Source organism: Triturus cristatus, chromosome 4_2, assembly GCF_964204655.1.
Source record: "Triturus cristatus chromosome 4_2, aTriCri1.1, whole genome shotgun sequence".
NCBI classification, from domain to species: Eukaryota; Metazoa; Chordata; class Amphibia; order Caudata; family Salamandridae; genus Triturus; species Triturus cristatus.
In genome coordinates this window covers 241,709,867-241,733,486 of record NC_140586.1, presented here as the reverse complement: position 1 = coordinate 241,733,486, position 23,620 = coordinate 241,709,867, and the positions used below count along the sequence as shown (strand labels likewise).

The window sequence follows — 23,620 nt, the reverse complement described above, 5'->3', positions numbered from 1 at the left end:
TGACCCACCCGCAACAAAAAGGGTCCTGCACAAACAGGGAGGGAGAGGTGGACCTTGCACCACTTCAGTTCCATTGGGAGGTGAAGATCAGTATTTCAGTCTTGCCGGTGTTGAGCTTGAGGCAGTTGTTTTGCATCCAGTGGGCAAAACTGCTCATGCACAGGTGGAAGGTGGCCCTCGTGGTGGAAGGGTCTTCGCATAGAGAGAGGATGAGATGGGTGTCGTCTGCTTAGGAGATAATGTTCAGTCCGTGGTTTCTGATGATGTTGGCCAGGGGTCATGTAGGCGTTGAACAGAGTAGGACAGAGGCATGAACCTGGAGGGATGCCGCAGATGATGTTCTTGGGTTCAGAGGTGAAAGGAGGGAGGCAGATTCTCTGTGTTCTTCTGGTGAGGAAGGATGCAAGCCATTTGAGGGCATCCTCTTGGAGTCTGATCTTATGAAGCCTCTTTATCAGGGTGTGGTGGTACATAGTGTTGAAAGCCACTGAGAGGTCGAGGAGGATCAGGGAAGCTGCTTCTCCCCGGTCTAGGAGTGTGCTCATGTTGTCAGTTGCTGCAATCAGGGCAGTTTCTGTGCTGTGGTTCATGCAGGATTTGGATTGGGAAGCATCCGGGAGATCACTGATCGAGGTATTCCGTGAGTTTGGGGTTGATGGCCTTTGAGGACTTTGGCTAGAATGGGGGGGGCAGGGAGATGGGCCAGTAGTTTTTCAGCTCGTTGGGGTCGGCGGATAGTTTTTTGAGGAGGGGTTTGGCTTCAGCGTGTTTCCATTCATCTGGGAAGGTGGCTGAGGAGATGTATGCTTTGAACATGGCTGTGAGCCCGTGGTTGATGGTCTCGTAGCAGAGCTTGGACATGTGGTGGGGACAGGGGTCCTTGGGTGCCCCTGAATGGAAGGAGTGCATAATGGTAGTGGTGCTCTGCGTGGTGAGCTGGTCCCAAGCAGTGATCCGGTGGTCGGAGGTTGCAACTGTGGTAGTGAGGGGGCTGAGGATGTCAGCAGCTGCGGGCAGGGGATAGGGTGTTGATAGTGGAGATCTTGTCATTGAAGAAGTCCACCAGAATGTTGCAGTGTTCTTGGGATGGGGTAAAGATGTTTTTATTAGCTGAGAGGTTGGAAAACTGTTTGATGATGCTGAAGAATTCTTTACTGTGGTTGGAGCTGGTTGTTATGTGGTCGACTAAGGTGTTCCTTCTCGTCTCTTTCAGGAGTCGGAGGTACTGATTGAGCAATGTCTTGAAGGTGGTTCGGTTGGTGGGCTCCTTGCTGGTGCGCCATTTCCTTTCCAGTAGCTTGCATTTGCATTTCATGGTTCTCGGAGCGTACCAGCTGGCATATTTGATGGATCTCTTGAATTTGGTGGGGGGGCGACTGTCGGCGCAGATCCGGGTGGTGAAATTCTTGACCACCTGTTCAAGTTTGGAGGTGGTGTCTGGGCGGGAGGTGTTGAGGGCACTGGTCCATTGGCTTTGGGATACTTTGTTCCAGCTATGATGTGAGGTGCTGGGTGGTCTGTTGGTGACGCTGGGGGCTGCTGTGAAGGTGAAGTGGACAATAGCGTGGTCCGTCCAGGTGAGCTCGGTGGCATGGCTGTACTTGACTTTGTTTCTGGCTCTGAAGATAGGGTCCAGAATGTGCCCTGTGATGTGAGTGGGGTCAGTGACTAGCTGGGCGAGGCCAATGTTGTTTATGCTTTCGAGAAGGTTGGCTGTGTTGGCGTCGTTGTGTTGGAATGAAAATGTTTTCGTTATTTTGTCTGCATATTATTCTATGTAAGTTAGCATTCGCGGCACCATTTTATATTTGGCTGCCATTTTGGACCACAATCGAAACTAATCCTTATTTTCTTCATGAGAAACAGCCTGTGGTAATTTTCTTTTCTCCAAGTTTGGGCCTTGCTTTGCTAATGAATACACTGTTCTTATTAGTGCATACCTTTCCCACAAGATAGAAGCCTTCTCCCACTGGTCTAGTGGCGGGCACGGACAGAGTGACCTTGGGTCAGAGATAGTGTGTGCCCAGCCTCAGAATCTAAACCTATCCTTCTGTACTTCTTTGTTTAACTGCATCTGCCTGGAAAATTCCATTATGGGCGTGCCTTCATTGGTTCTGAATTGTACATAATGTATCTCCATGTTTGCTGATGTCAGTCCCCCTGCAGCAATCTTAAGAGACTGGGCTCCACTTGAGTGTTTCTGAATAAACATATTTGGTTTGTATTCTCTACTTTCTGACCAACTATTCATTTGTATGGAAGGCTGAGAGGTGGTCGCAAGTGACCCGGGTGACCCTAATTGGGTTTCTTCCTTCAGTTGGGGTCATTAAGGTGAAAGTTGAGGTTACCAAGGAAGATGTAGTGTTCGGTGTCGATGGCCTAGGGAGCGATGAATTCAGGGATGGATTCGCAGAAGTGCGACGTGGTCCTGGAGGTCTGTAGGCGAGGGTACTTCTGATGGTGGTTTTGCCATCTATTCTGCATTTGAAGTTGAGGTGTTCCATGATCGGGCGGTGTCGTACGTGGCGGTTGTGCAGTGGGTGGATTCTTTGTGGATGATGGTGATGTCACCTCCGTGTCTGTTGATGCTGTCTCAGTGCGCTATCTTGTTGCCTTTGGACCTGGTGATGTCGGGTACGGATGCAGGGTTGAGCCAGGTCTCGGTGAAGCGTTTCATCCTGGTATATCGCCTTATGAAAATACACAAAATGTGAACATCTTTCCAAAAATGTGAAATAGCGTGCAATAGTGTGCACAGAAATGTTAATTTCCAGAGATTATTCCCTATTCCAGTGTGCAACTCTCTAGTAACCCCTTACATGTGCGAGAATGGTGTACAGTAACTGTAATGTTTGCGCTTGCAGGGTGGCATCTGGTATATCTCTGTAGGCTTCTGCCCTAGCATCAAACTGTGGTTGGTAGTTTATGTTTTGGCTTACCCGTGCTGGTAAAGAGTTGTGCTTGTGTTGTGTCACACCGTTCCTGGGAAAGGCTTCTGCTCCTATGTACCCAGTCCTAGATGAAGGTTGCGCTTCTGTGTTACGTCACAGGTCTTGGTAGACGGGTGTACTTTTGTTTTATGTCCCAAGTACTTGAGTTGTTTGTGCTCCATGTTGTGACACAAAAGGTGGTGCCCCTGAATTGTCACAGGTTTTCTAAACAGATTGTGTGTTGTGTCAACTGTCATGGTACAGCGTTACGTTCCTGCAATATCATGAGTCCTGGCACAGGGTTGTGCTCCGGAGACTACATCAGCCTTGGGAGGGGGTTGTGTCCCAGCATTGTCTCACCAGACCTAGCAGAGGGCTGTACTCCTGTGTTTTGTCATCATTCATAGTAGATGGCTGTGGTCCTGTGCTGTGTCACCCGTTTTTGCAGAAGGTTGTGCTCCTATGTTGTGTGATGGGAAAGAGTGGTGTTCCTGTGTTATGTGCTTAGTAGTGCTGTCGGATGTGCTCTGTTTTGCGTGCCCAGCACCAGCAGAGGGTTGTGAGTCCATCTTGTGTCACTAGTCATGGTGGAGTGTTGTAATGAGTCATGGCAGAGGGTTGTTCTCCTGTTCCAGGGGTATGGAATTTAATAAAATATTTACTTATCCATGGGGCAGGTTGCTTCATAAATCTATAAGCCCTGTAACAAAATCCACTTGTCCCTTTCGTGCCATGTAGAGCAGTGACAAATTATGGCAGGAACCTCATTATATAAGAGCTCTGATATCGCCTCTTTGATTATCCCAGGACTCATACCAGAATGGGTTTGAATACCAGCAATTTCCTTATTTTGCCACCTTTCCGCAGATCTACATACTGGGGCTGAAGGTAGTGGTAAGTAACAGTTCCAGGATTGGAATGCCCTTTTGAGTCTCTGCAAGCCTAGTAACTTAAATAGTTTAAGGCTTTTCACCAGCTCTTCTCTAATCTTTTCCCATACTGTGAAAGGTTGGAAATGTACTCCTCACAAAAGGCATACGTAAAACTTTTTCCAGGGTTGAGAAAAAAGTGGCTGGAAAGAAAGTGAACTTGGAAACGCTCAACAGATTTTCGCATGAGCAAATCTACACATGCATGTTTGTTCATGATAAAAAGCTGTTCACAGATATTTTCTAGGACTGCGATTTCTTGACCAACTTCTGTAAATTCTTGTGAATTCATGAAAGCTGTAAATCTGCACTAATGCAGGGACATGTATCATGGGTGCACTTTTGAGATTTCTTTAATAATTAGGCCCCTAATTAGGTCTGGAGTTAACCAAGATCTTTTGTGTGTATTACATTTCTATATCTCTCTCAGTCCATCTATCGGCTGGCTTCACTATGAGTGACAGCATTCTGCTCTTTCACAAGGAGCATATTGGCACACAAAGTAGTTTTATTCAGTGCCAGGCACTAATGTGGCAATGTGTGCTTTTGAGACCAACATTTATTTCCCTTTTGCAATGCTTGTTATAATGGTGAGGGGCCGGGAGCTCCCATGCCAGTAATGTATTACAAAAACCATGTCAGAACAAGACACACATTGACAAAACCAAAAGGCTGACCAACTTCAGACCTACTGACTTTGCCAATGCTTGTTTATTTTTAGGTTTTCCATAATCTTGCTGAAACTGGTTACACCGATTTTCCATTAGGAATATTTTTTTTAAATACTAGCATGCATCAACACATTTTATAAATGATGCTGCAAATAAATGGTACCTAAAATTTTACATTAGTTTAGCAAAATGTTATTTTTCCTAGATGAATTTTTTTGTAAACATTTTATTTTGAAAGCAAAGAATCGTCCATCTTGCTTTCAAGCTTCTGCAAACATTTACATCTTATCAGAGAGCATTCTGGGAGCATTATATATAGCCTTATACTGGTAAACTTTGAAAACGTGTGTACACATGTTTACACTGAAACCGCTGTCGGTAGTCAGTCCAACCGTGCAACATTTCCTTAGAACACTCACCCTAATTATAAAGGCTTTGCATTAGTGAACTATGAATACAAGTTTGAACAGCATTAACATATGAATACAAATATTACCTTAACTGCAGCCAATACCCTTTGTTAATCCATAATGTTGTACTGTAAACTTGCAGCCAAAGGGTTTGTGCTGCAGGGTGTGGGGTATATTTGTCCCAAGGACAAAATACATATGAAACCTTGTGGTCCCTGACCCCAAACATTATGTCCTGGGTTTCGGGCTATAGAAATTCCACACCCTTGCTGTTCTGGGCTCATCAGTTTAGGTTGAGGGTTGAACTTTGGCGTTGTATCACCAGACGTGTTGTGTCACTAGTTTTGGTAAAGGATAGTCCTCCTGTGGTTTGTTACCAGTAATGGTAGATGGCTGTTCTGTTGTGTTATGCCTGCAGGTGTGATAGTGGGTGTGGCCCCATGTTGCATCACCAGCCCTAGTAGTGGGAGGTGCTCCTGTGGACCTCTCTAGTCTTTAGACAAATGGCAAATTCAAGACAGGGAAGGTTTAGCCAAAGACTCTAGAGAAGAGCCATGTCTTCCACTGTTTCCTAAACAAGGAGCAGTGGAATATGTATTTAGTGATCTGAAGTGAATTAAAGTAGACGTTTATAGAAATCTTAAAGAAATACATTTCATTGAGGTGTTGGATTTGGGAAAACCTATGACCGCTGCATGCACTGCTGATCTTATTCTGCCAAGATAAATGTGTTTAGAAGTAGAAAGAATGCCCAGGTTTATGTTTTGAGAGTCTTGCGGGAGAGGACTAGAGCGGAGTCTAATTTAAAGTGTTGTTGTGCAGGGCTTTATGGAAAAGTCTTGAATCTCACTGGAATCAATGGAAAATCCTCAGGATGTGGCTGAAGTGCCTTGCCTTATAAGTTATTCTGGCTGTTGATCTGCAGTGCCTGGGGATTTCTTGAAAGACTGTAGTTCACACTCTCTGATCGGAAGTTGTGTTAATCTAATTTGTCAGAGAGACTTTTGGTTACAGCCCTAAGCTCTGGGTGTTTCTGGTTGGAAAGGCTTTTCAGCTTGAAACATGCTTTCTTACAGAGAAAACTTTGATTCAAGATACTACAGCTAGTACGCAAACAGCTACACTTTAAATAGTCTCTAAGGGAGCTGAAAGCAATGGAGCTCTTAAGTTTCCCAGTTCCATATGTAAGTCGATCGTCAAGTCCGTTTTTTTTTTCAATCTGGTATTTGCAGTCCTGTTCATCCAATTATAAATTAAAGACTATAAGACCCAGAAAACAAATCATAAACATGGCTTGGTGAGCTCCTTGTTCGCAGCCCTAAGAAACTTAAAAGATATGAAGTTAGGAAGTCTGGGCCTGAGTTAGAGTTTAGCAGATAGGTACTCTATCACAAACGTGATGGAGATCCAGTCCACTGTATCACAAGTGCATGATATCCTATGGCACCTGTCTCTAAGACAAAGGGCCTGATTTATAGTTTGGTGGACAGGTTCTCCATCTTATGGGATAAGATATAATGCACTAGCTGTAAGGCAGACGGGATACCGGTCACATTTGTGATGGAGTACCCATCCGCCAAACTCTAAATCAGGGCCTCTGCCTTGGAAATAGTTAGGCAGAGGTGATATTTATCTTAACCCAGTTTTGAGCAGACGAGAGGGGACGAAAAAGGGTACACGATCAATCCAGAAAGGACAATATAAAGGTGTGCGTTGTTTTTATAAAAACAAATACGAATACTGATGATTCATAGGTCTCACAAAAATTGCAAGTAGCTAATGAAAGGAGCTGGTAAGAGAGTTGAGCCTTGGGGTACACCTTAAAGAGTAAGGGTCTTTATGGAGTGAGTGTTTGAGTAGGATTTTGGATCCCATGGGTTAGATACTGTAGAAAAAGCAAGAAGGAAAAGAGGAAAAGGAAAGCAAAGTCACTCCAATCCATAATTCAAAGGACTACCTCCACCACTGCTACCATAGAGATTTCCACAACACAGGAGGGTTGAAAGGAGTTGGCAATGGAATTGTTATCAAAGATCTTCTGAAGTACAGAAGTTGAGAAAACACGAAGTCTTCCATATGTTCAGCTAGCAAAAGATCAACAGGCCCACACAATGATAAACATATGTTCGAGGCATATGAGCTGCAGATCACACACTAGCATAGATCGCCATCTGGTGTTGGGCTCAGATGCTTGCACGTTGTTGTTGTCTTGGAAGAAGTCTTTGTAGTCACGAGATAGGTGACTCCTCCCTTGGACGATAGTGCGCATGGGCATTAACTCCATCGTTAGATTGTTTTTTTTCCGCCATTGGGTTCCGCTTTGGTTGGAAGTCTCAATTCCAAGCTTCTCGAAGTGCAAAATTTACAAAAAAACATCGAATCACCTTCATCTTCGACAACGATTTCATTGACTCGATTCCGGGCGTCGACGTGGGCAGCTGGGCCGATCCACGCCGTAAGGCCTACGGCTCATGGAAAGGACGCCTTTCAAAAAATGCCCCCAATGTGGGGCAAAATTTCCGCACAGTGACCACCACAAGGTCTGCAACCTGTGCCTATCACCTGCCCACGACGAGTCCAGCTGTCCAGCCTGTGCATCCTTTCGATCCAAAAAGACCATCCGAGATCGAAGGGCTAGAAGACAGATCATGGCACAGAGACAAGCCCCAGAACCAGAGGACATCTTTGATGAAGGCACCGATGTCCCAGAAGAAGATTCCGAGGATCTCGAAATCATCTCCCAGGCAGAAGACTCAGACGACCTCATCACTCCTGGGCAACGTGTGATTACTACTGCCCCTGCCCCAACCCCTCCAAAACCAAAGACAGTGGTCAAGACTTCGCCTGTTGGCCCCAGTCGAGACCGAAAACATCCTTCAGAGGCCCCGCCTCCGGGCTCGGCTCCGAAGAAAAAAGACAAGCCTTCCGGTAGTTCGGGACAGAGCAAACCGCATGTCATTGTCCCACCGGCACCTTCGGCACCGAAGCCAAAAGAACACTCGGTGCCGAAATCGGCTCCGCCGCCTTCCACCTCCAAATCGGCCCCGAAAACGCCACGGCCCATAGAAAAGCCGGCTTTGAAGGTTCCCAAGCCTAAAGATCCAGCTTCGGCTCCGAAACTAACATCCTCTGCACCGAAACAAACGGCTAAGGACCTCGAAAACTGTTACCGAGGAACAAGAACTTTTTCACCCAGATCCCATTGATCCAAGGCAGAAAAAGATTTATATCAACCCAAAAACTGGACAGGTCACGGCTGTTCCATGTAAAAAAAGAAAACTGAACACACCATCTGCTCCAGTTCCTGTACACAAGAAGGACTCTGCAACATCGCCTATGCCCCCTTCTTCTCCTACACTGCCTTCTAACCCACCTCCTTTGCCTACACCACCCTTACCTGTAACTTTGCCAACACATACACCACCTCTGTATGATGACCTAGGGGGTGGGGGTGATCCTAATGATACGTTCACAGATCCAGATACCTCACCACTTGATGATTGGGCATTCCCTATCCCAACAGACCTACCAGACGCACAGCCATATCCCTCCAAAACCATCTCTCCCAGATGATCACCTGGGGTTTGGCCAATTATTAAATAGAGCTGCACTTTATCACGGAGTTACAATGCACTCCGACGCACCAGAGAAAGATTTCCTCTTAGATACTTTTGAACAATCTCAAAAGTCGGTGCAAATATTACCTATGATCAAAGGAGTCATTAAGCATGCCCCCGAAGTATTTAAAGACCCCGTCCGTGCCAGGGTTCTTAACCCTAGAATAGAAAAGAAATATAGGCCTGCCCCTGAAGATCCTACTTACATCAAAGGACGGTAGCCTTTGGATTCTCTGGTTGTTTCCAATGCTAGGAAACGCGCCAACTCCCAGACCACCGGAGATGCACCACCCCCGGATAAAGAATCCAAACTGTTAGAAGCTTCTGGCAAAAGAGTAGCAGCACAAGCAGGTAATCACTGGCGTATTGCCAACACCCAAGCACTACTGGCACGATATGACAGAGCACACTATGACCATTCAGAAAACCTCTTACAACATCTGCCTGACCAGTATAAAACCCAGGCAAATGACCTTATCCAAGCTAATTTCCAATGCGTCAATTAAATGTGCACTTGACGCAGCAGACACTGCCTCTAGATCAATTAACACCAGTGTGCTCCTGAGACGCCATGCCTGGCTACGCATTTCAGGCTTTAAACCAGAGGTACAAACTACCATACTCAGTCAGCCATTCAACCAAGAACAGCTATTTGGGCCAGCTGTAGACACTGCCCTTGAAAAAATGAAAAAGGACACCAAGACTGCTAAGTCCATGGGAGCATTACAGTCTCCCTAAACGCGTGGGTCCTTTCGGCGCTCCTTCTACAGAGGAGCCTCCAAAAATATGGGCGCAGACACCGCGTCTACATTTAAAGCCACTACACAAACATGTCCCGGTAGAGGTTATTTCAGAGGCGGATACAGAGGGAACAACAACAAGGGTCGAGGTAATAACAACACTCGCACCTCCCCTGCCACAAAACAGTGACTTTCCTCCGCTCCCCCCAGACCATTCCACTCCAGTCGGGGGCAGACTAACACAGTTCCTACCTGTCTGGAACTCCTTCACAACAGACAAGTGGGTAAGACAAATTATCCAGTATGGTTACTGCCTGGAACTTACAGCTACCACACATACCACCCAAACAGCGTCTGATGTCTGCAGACCATCTTACGCCTCTCAAACAAGAGGTCCTCTCACTGCTTCAAAAGCACGCAATTGAGCAAGTTCCCTTAGAGTATCAAGGAACAGGAGTATACGCACTGTACTTCCTAATCCCCAAAAAGGACGGGACTCTGAGACCAATACTCGACCTCAGACCCCTAAATCTGTATATACACTCAGATCATTTCCATATGATCACTCTTCAACAAGTGCTCCCACTGCTGCAACAAGGCGACTTCCTTGCCACACTAGATCTCAAGGACGCATACTTCCACATTCCCATACATCCTGCTCACAGGAAGTACCTAAGGTTTGTGGTGGACGGACAACACTACCAGTTCACAGTCCTTCCATTCGTGGTAACCCCCGGTGCCCAGAGTATTCACAAAATGTCTTTCAGTAGTAGCAGCACATCTCAGAAGACAATAAATTCATATCTTCCCATATCTAGATGACTGGCTAATAAAAGCCAAGTCATTAGACCAATGTGTTCTACACACTCACCAAACCCTCCAACTATTACACAACTTGGGGTTCACTATCAACTATCCCAAGTCTCATCTCCAACCCTCTCATATACACCAATACCTAGGAGCTACCATAAACACCTCCACAGCCCTAGCATATCCCAATCCAGCCAGGATAGCCAGTGTACAAGCTCTTATCACAAAATTTCAAAACCAACACTCTCTTCCAGCCAAAGTGTTCATGCAGCTCATAGGCATGATGGCATCTTGCATCTTCATTGTGCCGTATGCAAGACTTCAAATGCATTCCTTACATGAATGTCTAGCACGTCAGTGGAACCAGGCTCACGGACAACTCACAGATCTGGTGTTGGTGGACAGCCGCACACATCGCTCTCTACAGTGGTGGAACATAACCAACTTGTCCAAAGGGCGGCCGTTCCTAGAGCCTCTTCCACAGATAGAGCTGACAACAGACGCATCACTCACAGGATGGAGAGCCCATCTCCTCGGATACACCACTCAGGGCAAATGGATCACTCAACAAAAAGTGCTCCATATCAATTACCTAGAACTACTAGCAGTATTCCTAGCACTAAAATCCTTCCAACTACATGTACAGAATAAGGCTGTCCTCATCCGGACGGACAACATGACAGCCATGTATTACATACAAAAACAAGGAGGCAAACATTCTCTGCAGTTGTCCCACCTCGCACAGAACATTTGGAGATGGGCCATTCCTCAAAACATATACCTACTTGCAGAACACCTTCCAGGGGTTCACAATCAGATAGCCGATCTGTTAAGTCGACAGGCACAACAGATCCACGAATGGGAACTACATCCCCAAGTTCTACTACCCTTCTTCCAAAAATGGGGCCAACCAGACATAGATCTGCTCGCCACACACGAAAACACAAAATGCCCAACCTTCGCCGCCAGGTTTCCCCACCCGCAGTCAAAGGGCAATGCGATATGGATGAACTGGTCAGGCAGATTTGCGTACGCTTTTCCGCCTCTCCCCCTCATTCCACTAGTAGTACGCAAGCTCAGGCAGCAGTCTCTCAAACTGATCCTAGTAGCTCCCACATGGGCACGACAGCCGTGGTTCACAACACTACTGGAACTCTCTCTAGTTCCACACCAAAAACTGCATCTCTCACCGTCCTTAATAACCCAGAACTATGGAGCGATCAGACATCCAGGTCAACTGAATCTGGCGATCTGGCTCCTTAAGTCCTACAGGTCGGTTACCTTAACTTGCGACCAAACTGCATGAACATTATAAAAGAAGCCAGAAGACCTACTACTAGAGCTTGCTACGCTGGCAAATGGAAAAGATCTGCCATTTACTGCACAAACAATAATATAGACCCAGTGGATGCATCCATCCAGAACATCATTTGCTACTTACTACACTTGCAAAGATGTAATTTAGCATACTCATCCATACGTCTCCACCTAGCAGCATTAGCAGCCTACTTACAAAATCGACAACACTTGTCACTCTTTAGAATCCCTGAGATCAAAGCCTTAATGGAAGGACTTAAAAGAATTATTCCTCCCAGATTACCAACCTCTCCAGTATGGAATCTGAACATTGTTCTTACTAGGCTCATGGGACCCCCATTTGAACCTCTACATAAATGCAAACTACAGTTCCTCACGCGGAAAGTAGCTTTCCTTATCGCAATCACATCCCTCAGAAGGGCAAGTGAAATCCAGGCTTTAAACATACAAGAACCATTCTTACAATTACATCGTAACAAAGGGGTTCTTAGGACAAATCCAAAATTCCTTCCAAAGGTCATATCTCCTTTTCATCTTAACCAATCAGTAGAGTTACCAGTGTTCTTTCCAAACCCAGACTCTGTAGCGGAAAGAGCTCTCCACACTTTAGACGTTAAAAGAGCCCTTCTTTACTACATTGACAGAACTAAATCTTTCCGCAAAAAAAAACAATTGTTTGTAGCTTTCTCTCCACCACATAAAGGCAACCCCATGTCCAAAGCTGGGATTGCTAGGTGGATAGTTAAATGTATCCAAATATGCTACCAGAAAGCTAAACGCACACTAACAGTGCCCCCTAGAGCCCATTCCACACGCAAACTCGGAGCTTCCATGGCATTCTTAGGGAACATTCCCTTAGAAGATATTTGTAAGGCAGCCACATGGTCTACAACACACACCTTCACTAAACACTATTGTGTTAACGTACAAGCAAAGCAACAAGCTTCTCTGGGCCAAGCGGTCCTTAAAACATTATTTCAAACTGCTGCAACCGATACAGGTGACCACCGCAAGGGGAGATACTGCTATATAGTCTATGCTAGTGTTTGATCTGCAGCTCATATGCCTTGAATGAAATATGCTACTTACCAGTATGCATCTGTTCTTGGCATGTAGAGCTGCAGATCCACACACGCCCACCCACCTCCCCGGGACCTGTATCTGTTCCAGCTTTATTAGGTCTCGGCTAGCGAAGGCTGCGCTTGCGCAGTCTCGCTCGCGAGATTTAATGTTTTTCAGAAGAGGGGCTTGAACCCGCCCCTCTTCTCCCCTCTTCTCCATTGGCTGGCCTCTTAAATGCTGGTCAGCCATTGGAGAAGAGCTTTGTCTCTCCAAACAAGCCCTGTCTTTTTCGGATTCGGGGGTGTGTTTTTTACTTTCTTTCTATCCTCTGGAATGTAAACATTCCAACCAATGGCAAGAGGAGAGAAAGAAAAACACGCCCCCGAATCTGAAAATGCCACTGCGTTTCTCCGAGGCATTTCTGCTTGACCTCGGAGAAAGTCGGCAGTGTTCATGGCTCTCGCCAGGTAAGGCAACAGACAACGAGTTGGGACACTGCAGTCTGAAGAGCTTTAGAAAGGCAAGACCGAATCCCAGGTGCCACATCCTGGCTAGGCTGATGATTTTGGGCACTAATTTGTGGACGTGTTTCTGCTAAGCACAGATGTCGGCGAACATTAATCACTTTTAATCGCCCTCCGCCTGCCGTCTCTCGCGCTCTCTCTCCATTTTGTCCTACTCCCTGCTGCCTTTACTGCTGATGTGACTTTCCGTAGACATCAATCCCCCGCCCTCTCCCCCTCACACCCCACAGAATATTGCTAGAGCGCATTTCAGCGGCATGGGGGATGGGCAAGAACCCTTCTTATGCACGTGGCGTCCGTGTCCAAAATACGTGGTGCATACTGACGGTTAACCTGGTCGCACATCGCGTGCTGAGTTCTTGGAAGGCCTCCTTATGGAATTCGGGGCATGCGGCGACCACAGAACGTAGCGGCCTCCCCCCCTTTAGATCTAACTTTGGAGCGCCTACAACATCGGTACTTGCGGGGTAGCGAGATTTTGAGGTCTGTATGCGTGCGTTTTCTCAGAGGGTACATTTCCGGCCATATTTGCAGTAAGCAAAGCTTCTTCCCAAACAGTAAACGCGAGGCGTGGCTGTGTCTTGGCGGCGGCCATCCTTAAGTCAGGCCAGAACCAGAATTGCACAGAGCTGTGACTTTCTGCCTAACGGTAAAATGGCCGTAACTCGACGTGTTTCTGTTGATCGTTATGATTGAGCCACGGCTGTCGCCTTCATTGCTTTTCACTCTCTGCACACCATGCTCGCCTCTCTCCGGCTTAGTTGTTTGTTTTCCTCACAGCACTGACCTTTCAGTTTAGCGGAGGATTAAATCACATTATTGTTGTTGCGTTTTGTCCCAATGAAACAGTCATTTAGTGCTGTCTGTAGTGTGTCCTCTCCGTTTGTCATCACTGCACAAAAACAGACATCAGCCCTTCCCGAGTTGTACCATTTTTCAACTGCAATGTGTCTTTGTTTTCCCGGGGCTTGCAACTAGTGCACCAATCCTGGAGGTACTGCAAGGTGTGGATTGGAAAACAAATTGTGTACTGCGGCTCTGCGTCCAACTGCTAACGTTTTGTAAGGATATCAGCAATGGACATTGAAATGGGACCATTCAAGGCACCTTTCAGGCAGAAGCACTCACTGATTTCTGAATAGTGAGTGTAAAAGCGTTAAGGTAACATGTTGTTCCTGCTTGCATTTCACATGGTTCACGGGCGACAGAGAAGTAACAGGACTCTGTCTTTTCCTTCTTACTTAGAGAAGAAAAATACAGTGTCCGCTTCTGCTCTGCCGCTTCAGTTGCCCCCCCCCTCTTTCATTCCTCCCTTTCTTTCTGTCTAGCAGTTCTTCTCTTACTGAAGTTCACCTCCAGTCTTGCTAGCAGGCCTATGAAACAGCACAGCCAAGAACAGTGACTCTATCACTTAGGTCACAGGACCCTTGAGAAGGGCCAGCTCTAGGGCAGTGCAACCGGTGAGACCGGGCGCTGACTTTGAGTGGAGACATTGTGTTTGCAAGTAAATTAAGGTTTTAAAAGCGCTTGCTGCCTCCTTCCTGGCCTCCAGCAATTTTCGGCAACAACAAAAATGTCATGATGACTCTGGTGTTTAATGTTCTTCCTAGAGAGAGATCGGAGTTTTGTCTAGTGGAAGTTTTGACTCCTGGAAAGGTAGCACATAGGGTTAATGTGTCTGCAGCAAAGAACATGTACCATGCAGATCACAAATTGCACATAATGTCGATAGGTCAGTGGGCTACTGCATGTGTGTGTGTAGGTGGCTCTATTTGTGTGTGGGTTGCTCTATGTGAGTGGCTCTGTGGGTGGCTCTGTGTGTGTGGGTGGCTTTGTGTGTATGGGTGCAAATGCAATAGGTCTTGCATTTGAGGTGATTAAGCTATTGACATTGTAAATAACTATGCCGTTTTTTTAAATGTTTTAAAAACAAAAACAAACAAAAATAATGTCATGAGCAATGCCAATAGCTCTAACTTTAACAATGCAGAGACCGTTGCATTGTAAATGCTTGTCTTACTTAGATCACACATGGACATCTTTTTCTCTTCTACTAACTCCATCATTTCCCATCATGGCGAAAAACAATCTAACGATGGAGTTGATGCCCATGCACTCTATCGTCAAAGCGAGGAGTCACCTATCTCGTGACTACAAAGACTTCTTCCAAGACAACAACGTGCAAGCATCCGAGCCCAACACCAGATGGCAATCTATGCTAGTGTGTGGATCTGCAGCTCTACATGCCAAGAACAGATGCATACTGGTAAGTAGCATATTCCTTTCTCATACTTATACTAAAAAATTGACAGTTCTATTTGTACTTAGCAATTCATACAGTAGTGATGTTCAGTTATCCCTTTTAATCAAATGCATGATTGCCATCATGCTAGTGGTGGACTGAACTCTGTAAAAGTGTAAAAGTATCCACGCTGTAATCTTCCATCAGAAATGGGGAAGGGATTTTCAAAGTTATTTAGAGCGCTACCACCCACCTCTTCCCTCACTTTGACACCTGCTTCCAGGCAGGACTAGTGGAAAAAGGCATACAGAAGGTTATTAAAGAGGCAAAACTATTTTAAGCGTGATATTTACTTTCTTTTCTAGGGGAACAATAAATGCTCCTCTTTGCCAGGACATCCTGCCCTCCCTGTGATCAATGTATCTCCCCTACCCTCCCAGTTTGAAGACCTCTGCTATAGGGTGACCCATAAAGCTTCTGGGTGTTTAGAACCTTGACAGTACAACACACTCATACACACACACACTCCTCAAAGCTCCGACTCACCATCAGGGTTTTATATTGTTTCTCTTTCCTGCATTTAGACCCCAGAGCATATTTCATATCTTTCTGCAGAGGACACAGCCAGTCCTGGAGCTTTACCTGTAGACAGCAAAGTGCATAAGAGATGAATACAGATCTGCTGGGTAAGTTTTACGAGAAATTATATTCACTACAAACCCAGAAACTCATGTTTCTTCCAGTAATACACTTCACATTTTATCACCTTATGCCACCATATTCAGGTGGTAAATACAGACCACCCATATGTCAAACATATTCATATTTTAAGAACCAGCCTCACATTGGAAGTAGCAGTCAAACACATCCAGACAATAAGTGACAGACAAAACAAACCCTGATTGGAATTACCAACAACACGTATGCAGAGTGCTAGGTACCAGCAACACTTACCCAAATTGTCTCTACCAACCACAAATAGCCAGTCTGGTCAATGCTCATTCAGTGTTTTGTGAACCAATCCACTAGTAAATAGTTAAGTTCCCAAAATATCACTGGATTTGCAAAAAGTCGACGCAGTATTGGCAACCGTTTTTGCAAATCTAAACGCATATCCATATTAACATACTTTAACAGTTAGAGACAGACATTATAAATCACAATTTTTTTTCTATTTTTTAACCAACAGCGATCGTTCTTACAAAAACCTTTTTTAAACAGATAGTAACTTAGTTTCTGGAATTTTTCTATTTTGGGGGGGATTAACTAAAAATAACAAGACAAGGCATTAAAGCTGGGGTACAAAAAAATAGTTTCGATGCTCGATGGGTACCCATCTGGTTGTTATGAGCCGTGGCACTCTGCTCACCCACAGATAATACTTTGGAATACTGAATACAATAAAACCCTATAGTTGAATATAAAGAGTTGAAGTTGCGTTGTAAGCCGACAAGGATTGTGCTGCTACAGAATCACCAGGTTGCAGACTCTACACTACACTAGATGTAGACATCCACTTGTTTTCTTATGGTCTCTGCTTTGCAGCATTCAGCTGCCGCGCATGCCCAGCAATTAAATGCTTGAGCATAACAGAAGTACGAAATGGGTGTTTATTTCCAGTAGTTCTCCTGAATCTGGCACAATTTGTGGGTGACCAGTTTTGCAGATTTCTTATTTTCTCCATGTGTAATGGAAAAGAACTTCCATACAACTGATCCGGGAAAGCTCTCTGGCTGCTCTTCCTGTTCCTGAGGGTCCTCAGGGTACTCTCTAGTCTCCTCCTGATGCCATTCTGGAAGTTATTTTTGGTCTACTCCCCAAAAAAAGAGATAGGTCCTCAAAAAATTATAGAGTGTACAAAGTGTGAGCCTCATCCCTAATACTGGAAATCGGCCTGGAACTATTTTAAATTGCAAGATCAGTCACACAAACCAATCAGATGTGATTGTACTGAGAGTCAGGGGTACCACTGTACCTTTTTTAGGTGCTGAGGCAGATATTTTAATAAAAACTGCAAGAATTCTTAGCTATTTATACCGGTCAGCGAACCCCTAGTCTCAAACTTGAAATGATGACCCCTTTACAGTAAACTAAACTTTTTTTTTTTTTTTTTACTTTGGGGTCCTACAGGACCTGGAAAAGAAAGGAAAGGCCTTGCACAGTGACGCAGCACTCTATAGGCCCACAAATGCTAAAAATGAAAGCAGTCATCTGATTTGCCACTGAAGGTACAATATTAAAAAACTAAGCCAATAAGCTGCACACAAAAAGCCTAAAGCAATGTTCTGAATACCATTAGCAGATTTGTGTTATGCAGATGAAGTCTCTTGTGAAAACTATCCAGGTCCATCATGGCATCAAGAAAAGCTTCACACCAGCAGCCACCTACGACATCATCTGCTGGTCCTTCTACATCTGGGACATCACAGGATGACAAACATCATTGTGCTGCCATCAACATCTGTAACAGCACACCAACTAGGCCTAAATCAGTGGTGTGGCAGATCTTTTCATACTCACCTGGGCAGCAAAATGGATTCCCAAGAAGTTCCATACACCTTGTGCTCCACAGGGGCCAAACTTGGCCAGTGCTCCATGGGTACAGGTGGGATGTGGAAGCACCAGCAGGCTACGCATCTCAACCACATAGCTCATATGGAGCTGCAAAGAACACAGTAGGGAGCAGAAGGAGATGAAACTACACCAGGAAAACAGAGTCAGCAGGAAAAACAACAAAATACAGTATTTGCTATATACTGCATACTCTGGCTCAAGGTTGTATTTTTTGGTGAAACAAATATATCCATTTTTTAGACAACCAAGCAGGACCATCTCAGTAAAGAACACAAAGACATGTAAAAATAATCATAAAAAATGAATGTGTATATGTAGATATATATATATATATATATATATATATATATATAAATATATTACCTACTGGCGGTCGCCAGTAGGTAGTTATAGTTAGGACCACGTTTCCATAGGAAAACCTCAACATTCTATTTTGAATAACTTTGGCGCCGGTCGACGAATCCTCGCGAATTTCTCAAAATAGGTGGGGCGCTACGCTCCGCTCCTACCCTGAAAGTCTCGGGGGGATCCGTCAAGCGGGGGCTGAGATAAAAGGGGGGTCCCAAAACGCGTTTTTCCCATGCATTTTTCCATAGGACCTTTAGAACGAGCTACAGCCCGAACGGCTGAACAGAATTACTCAAAATTTGGCAGAGAGGTAGTCTCTAGGTCAAGGAAGTGCCTTTTGTAGGTTTGGTGTAAATCTGTTCAGTAGATTCTGAGAAAATAGCCTTTAAATCAATATATATATCTGAGCCCGCTTACCGTACGCTTACCGTACGCTTACGGTAAGCGTACGGTGGCGTGCGCGAGCGCGATTCTGATTGGCTCTTAGATCTTAGTAAACATTCGAATCGGCCGAAATCAGGAAGCGGCGGCCGCCATTTTGTGTATTTCACTCTGAACAAAAAGAGTGAAAACAAGGAAAGGGGGCAATGTGGAGAGTTACAGACCCCCTAACATTTGTAAGGGGGTCAAAGAAGGACCGAAAAGTACAAAAAAAACAATTATTGATTTTTAAAAAAATCACGGGGTACGCGTACGGTAAGCTTACGGCAAGCGTACGGTAAAAAAATAAAAATCAAAAAAACACTATCCACACTCACCACACCCCCTGTGCTTTTGGTGGCCGAAGGCCACCAAATGTACAGCGCTTAGTAACAGCAAAAAAAAACGAAATTTTGGCAACATGAAATTATAAAATAGAAATAAAAAAAACACTATCCACATTGACCCCACCCCCTGTGCTTTTGGTGGCCGAAGGCCACCAAATGTACAGGGCTTATTAAAGTGCATAAAAACCGTGCACGGAACGAACTGCGTTAAGTGGGCGCGCACGCCTCGAATGGCGTAAAGTAACTTAGCATTTAAAAAACCGTACAAATTCACTGAAAAAACCATAGGTTTCACACACGTTATAGTTAGGAATTAGCATTTAAAAAACCTTGCAAATTCACTGAAAAAACCATAGGTTTCACACATGTTATAGTTAGCGGAAATTTTACTGATAAAAAACCAGTGAAATTCCCCCGTTATAGTTAGTGCTGGCAACTATAACTCACGCGACCGCAATCTTCTGCTGATGACATATGTGTCTTTATGAAAAAAAAATATTTGTAATATATGTATAGCTAAAAATGTATGGAAGAAGACATGGGCAAATAAGTGTCTAAATATAGTATTAGCATCAGCAGAGGATTGCGGTCGCGTGAGTTATAGTTGCCAGCACTAACTATAACGGGGGAATTTCACTGGTTTTTTATCAGTAAAATTTCCGCTAACTATAACATGTGTGAAACCTATGGTTTTTTCAGTGAATTTATATATACATACACACACATATGCATACACACACACATATGTATTTTAAAGTAATTAAACATTTTTAAAATGAAGTTACCCACCTGAAGAAGGTTTTGTACATGCTATATTTAGACTATCCTAAAAAGTAGGAATTCGCACAAAAAACAAAGATTCAAGTGCTGTTGCAGTTAAGTATGGTAATATGATCTTAACCTACCTTAAAAAGAAATTCACTGAGCGAAACAAAGGTGAAAGTAACTTTATACTTCGCTGACGAAAAAAAACGGACATTTGTCAGTTATAGTAGTGTGGCCAATTAACTAGAATTTGGACCCCCGTAAGGCTTAGGACCTCACATATTACATCATTCATGACATGTTAAATGACATGATTGCTGACATTATTGATGGCATCAATGATGAAATCACGCAATTATTGTGACAGCATGCTATAGGTTTTGTTGGCTGCAGATAATTTAACAAAGCTACACCTGTACGAAATTTTCTATTACCAATCAAGTGATCATGGGCATAACCTTTTGCAGTATGCAGGACACATAGCTTATCCCGGAACTCACCCACAATCGGTGGGTGACATCCTGTTTCAGTGGTATTTCCCCACCTAACCAGCAAAACACCTCCATACACTTAATTGGGGTCACCCACTTTATTAAACTTTAATACCCTATAAAATAGGGTTTGCTCTCTATTCACCTTAAATGGATCACATGCTTAAAGATTTCACATGACCCCCAATTTGGAGTCAAGCAGTTGTCAGGGCCTGAGGACAACCATCCATAGTTTGGTGAAATACTCTACACACATTCCTGAGATGACCAGTTGGGCACACAACCACACTGTGAGTTCACCTTTATCTACGTGGGTCACCATTATATTCTATATAAGTGTTTCCTAAACTGTGGGTTGTGATGCAAGCTGATTTTGTGTGGGTTGTGAAAGTCAGTGCAATAAGCAAATATGCCTTTGTATTGTGTTTAACTTGTCACATTTGCTGTTCAAAGGAGTCAAATGTCAGGCTGCATTATTCTTTTAGCGTGGGATAGGTGTTCACTTTTCTTTCTCTGACTGCAAAGTGAGAGGCGTTTTAAAGTGAATTATGAGACAATGTAGTATGTTGTTTTTTGCAATACACAAAATAATGTAAATACATGCAAATGAACTGTATACATCCAGCAGTTAGTAAAGCAAAAAGTAAGCACTTTTTCTGATGTGTGCTTGAAACAGATTTTAATAGGAAAAAACAAATCAAGAAACATAGCTGGTGATGCAGAAAGTATCAATATTCCCATAAACCCGATTTCCACACATTATTATTTGTGTGCTATATAGGTTTATCAGTAAAACTGTATATCTGTGCACATTTAGTGCCCATTTCAATGGAACATGTGCTGTCAGGAAATGACATTGTTCTATGACACTATACTATAATTACATTAAAAAATGTCCCCTCCATTAAAAATAGGTGGGTCGCAAATGTTTGTGTTTCTAAAAAGTGGGTCGTGGTTCTAAAAAGTTTGGAAACCACTGTTCTATATCACGCAGCAATGTGCAATGTCTCCAAATCCTCATGGAAGTGCTGAAAATAAACATCCACACCTTATAAATAACCACTTTGCACAGAGTTTCTCTGTATCACCGTATAACAACTCCTTAACATGGGAAGGGGCCCACTTGTGGATAATCTACTGTGAACCTAAATTCTCTGTCTACTCTCTTGCCGGCCTTTCTAAGACTAGCAGTGGAACGCCCCGTTCCTGGGGCAGCCATGCGCTTTAGAAATATCCCAACATAACAAGATCTTTGTTTTTCTTGGTGATATTTTGACAATAGGCTTAGGTCTTCAGGCGCAACCTACTCAGAAACATGCCTATACAACCCTCGCAGGGTGTGATCATCCTTTACCTTGTTTAACAGGGAATACCGATTGCACCTGAAACCTTGCTGATAGGTAAACCGCACACCATATATCCTAAACTACAGACCCTCATCAATTTTCATTCTATGCGACCACGTGTACGCACAGAAATTCTATGCTAAATGCCACTTTATTTCCTTTACTACCACCTTTCTTGTTTAAAATCATATAAGAGTTTATGGAGTAAAGTCAATAGCAATATCATGAATGATGCACTAAGCCTTACATATATACACTATAGGTAGTTAGTGCCCCTCATGTTGGCATACAATCAGGCATGGCATGTATGTATAAACTGGAAAGTCTTGTCAAACACAAAAACTCTTTGTTCTAGTCTTAGACGATTCCACCCACACAGGGTGGATCTGAACATGTGCACATATGCAATAGTACCTTGGGGCATATCAATCACTCCAATGTGGAGATATTTGAGGTGGAGACTGGGCTATCATATCCCGGTCACATGCAGAGCAACTGATAGAGGCGTAAGTTGGAAAATAAGCCTGTCCTTCTCTGGATATTCTACTTCAGCGGCCCGCTTCCACCATCCTTTGCTGAGGCTTCTCAGCCCTTCCAGGGAGGCATGGCTTGTTTTGAGTGTAAGGCAACCTCAGAACCTTCCTTGTCCATTTCAACCCTTTGGACCAAGAGTGATCATGTGCAGTTCTTTTCAGTGCTAACCCAAGATCAACCGGGCTCCAGCAAATCCAAAAATCAGCTGTTTAGGATGCAGGCACAGGTTTGAGATCCAGAAAACGGCTATTTGTGATGCAGACATAGGGTTGAGCTCAGGAAAACAGGCTTTCAGGATTGAGACACAGAAGTGAACTTCAGAAAACAACTTTGAGATCCAGCAACCACACATTCAGACTGTGGGCAAAGGATGCTCAAGATCCCAGTTATTCATAATGCAGAAACGGGTTTGGTCCCCTGAAGAACAACGATTCAGGATGCAGGCACAGGTTTCAGCACCAGACAGCAGTAATTTGGGATGCAGGCACAGTTTTGACATGAAGGTAAGCGATATCAGGGAACAGACACAGGCTTAACGCAGGGTTTAGTCAGATGATTTCTTGCCCTGCACCTGGACCCTGCTCCCCAAACGTGTAAGAGGCAGGAAGACTGTGCCAAAAACTCATGGAGGGTTCACTAGAGCAAACCCTGCTAAAACTAAATCCTGCACAAGAGAACAGACGGTGCAACAGAAGCAGACACCAGCTCCCTGTGATGAAGCAGGGTTTTGCAAAAAGAAACCTGCTCGAATTGACACCCCCGTAATACTTTCTAACAGTGTGCAGTGGAAATTAACGTATAAATCACATGAAATACACGGGAAACCTCTTTGCGAATGTGTGCACTAATTTGAACTAATGCATGAAAGAACTAGGCTGCATTTTACATTGCGCTTCGAAAGAAACAAAAATGAATGCATGACCAGGCCGCATTTCGCATCTTGGTTTAAAAATAATAATAAATAATACCGCTTTTGCTTAAAGCTTTGCTAAGAAAAATATTAACATGGGATAGTGCAAAGATGGGTGGTAAACAGTGAAAAGTGTGATTTCCATGTCATTAATAAATGTTTATGTTTTATTCGTCACGGGGAGCTGAATCGGCCTGCATTTTCCTAAAATTGAGATGATAGATGGGGGCTGGAGAAAAGCATGAATAACCAGATAAATAGACAGAAAAGCTGAGCACTGCAGAAGAGTGTGAAAAGCCAAGGTTAATCAGCTACGAAAAACATTGTTTGTCTGCCAAGAGACAAGACTGGCCGTGGGACCCAAGACTTCTTCCGCGGACGTAGCAGAAAAACTCATGTGAAACGATGAAATGGTTACATGTGTTATGAATAAATGAACAAGTCCAGGATCATGTAATGTGAACGATATAAAACAAAGAAAACTGTAGAAATATGAATGTGATCATGGTGGTGTGATCGAACACGCCCTAAACCATCCAATGAGAAGCTGATTTTTATGAATTGTTTCAACTGTTGTGGGTTGGACATGTAGGTTTAGGGTATAACTGGGGTACCTGGAGGGGTGTGGTTTTT

General features: G+C 44.2%; 1 protein-coding gene across 1 annotated transcript in view; it reads right to left on the bottom strand.

The window, feature by feature from the left end:
* LOC146833537 (E3 ubiquitin-protein ligase TRIM39-like) overlaps positions 1 to 23,620 on the bottom strand; it is a 109,343-nt gene that overhangs the window by 79,026 nt on the left and 6,697 nt on the right. Inside the window, exon 2 of the mRNA XM_085601402.1 lies at positions 15,799 to 15,894. Coding sequence (XP_085457528.1) covers positions 15,799 to 15,894 — 96 coding nt within the window. The remainder of the gene's footprint in view (positions 1 to 15,798; positions 15,895 to 23,620) is intronic.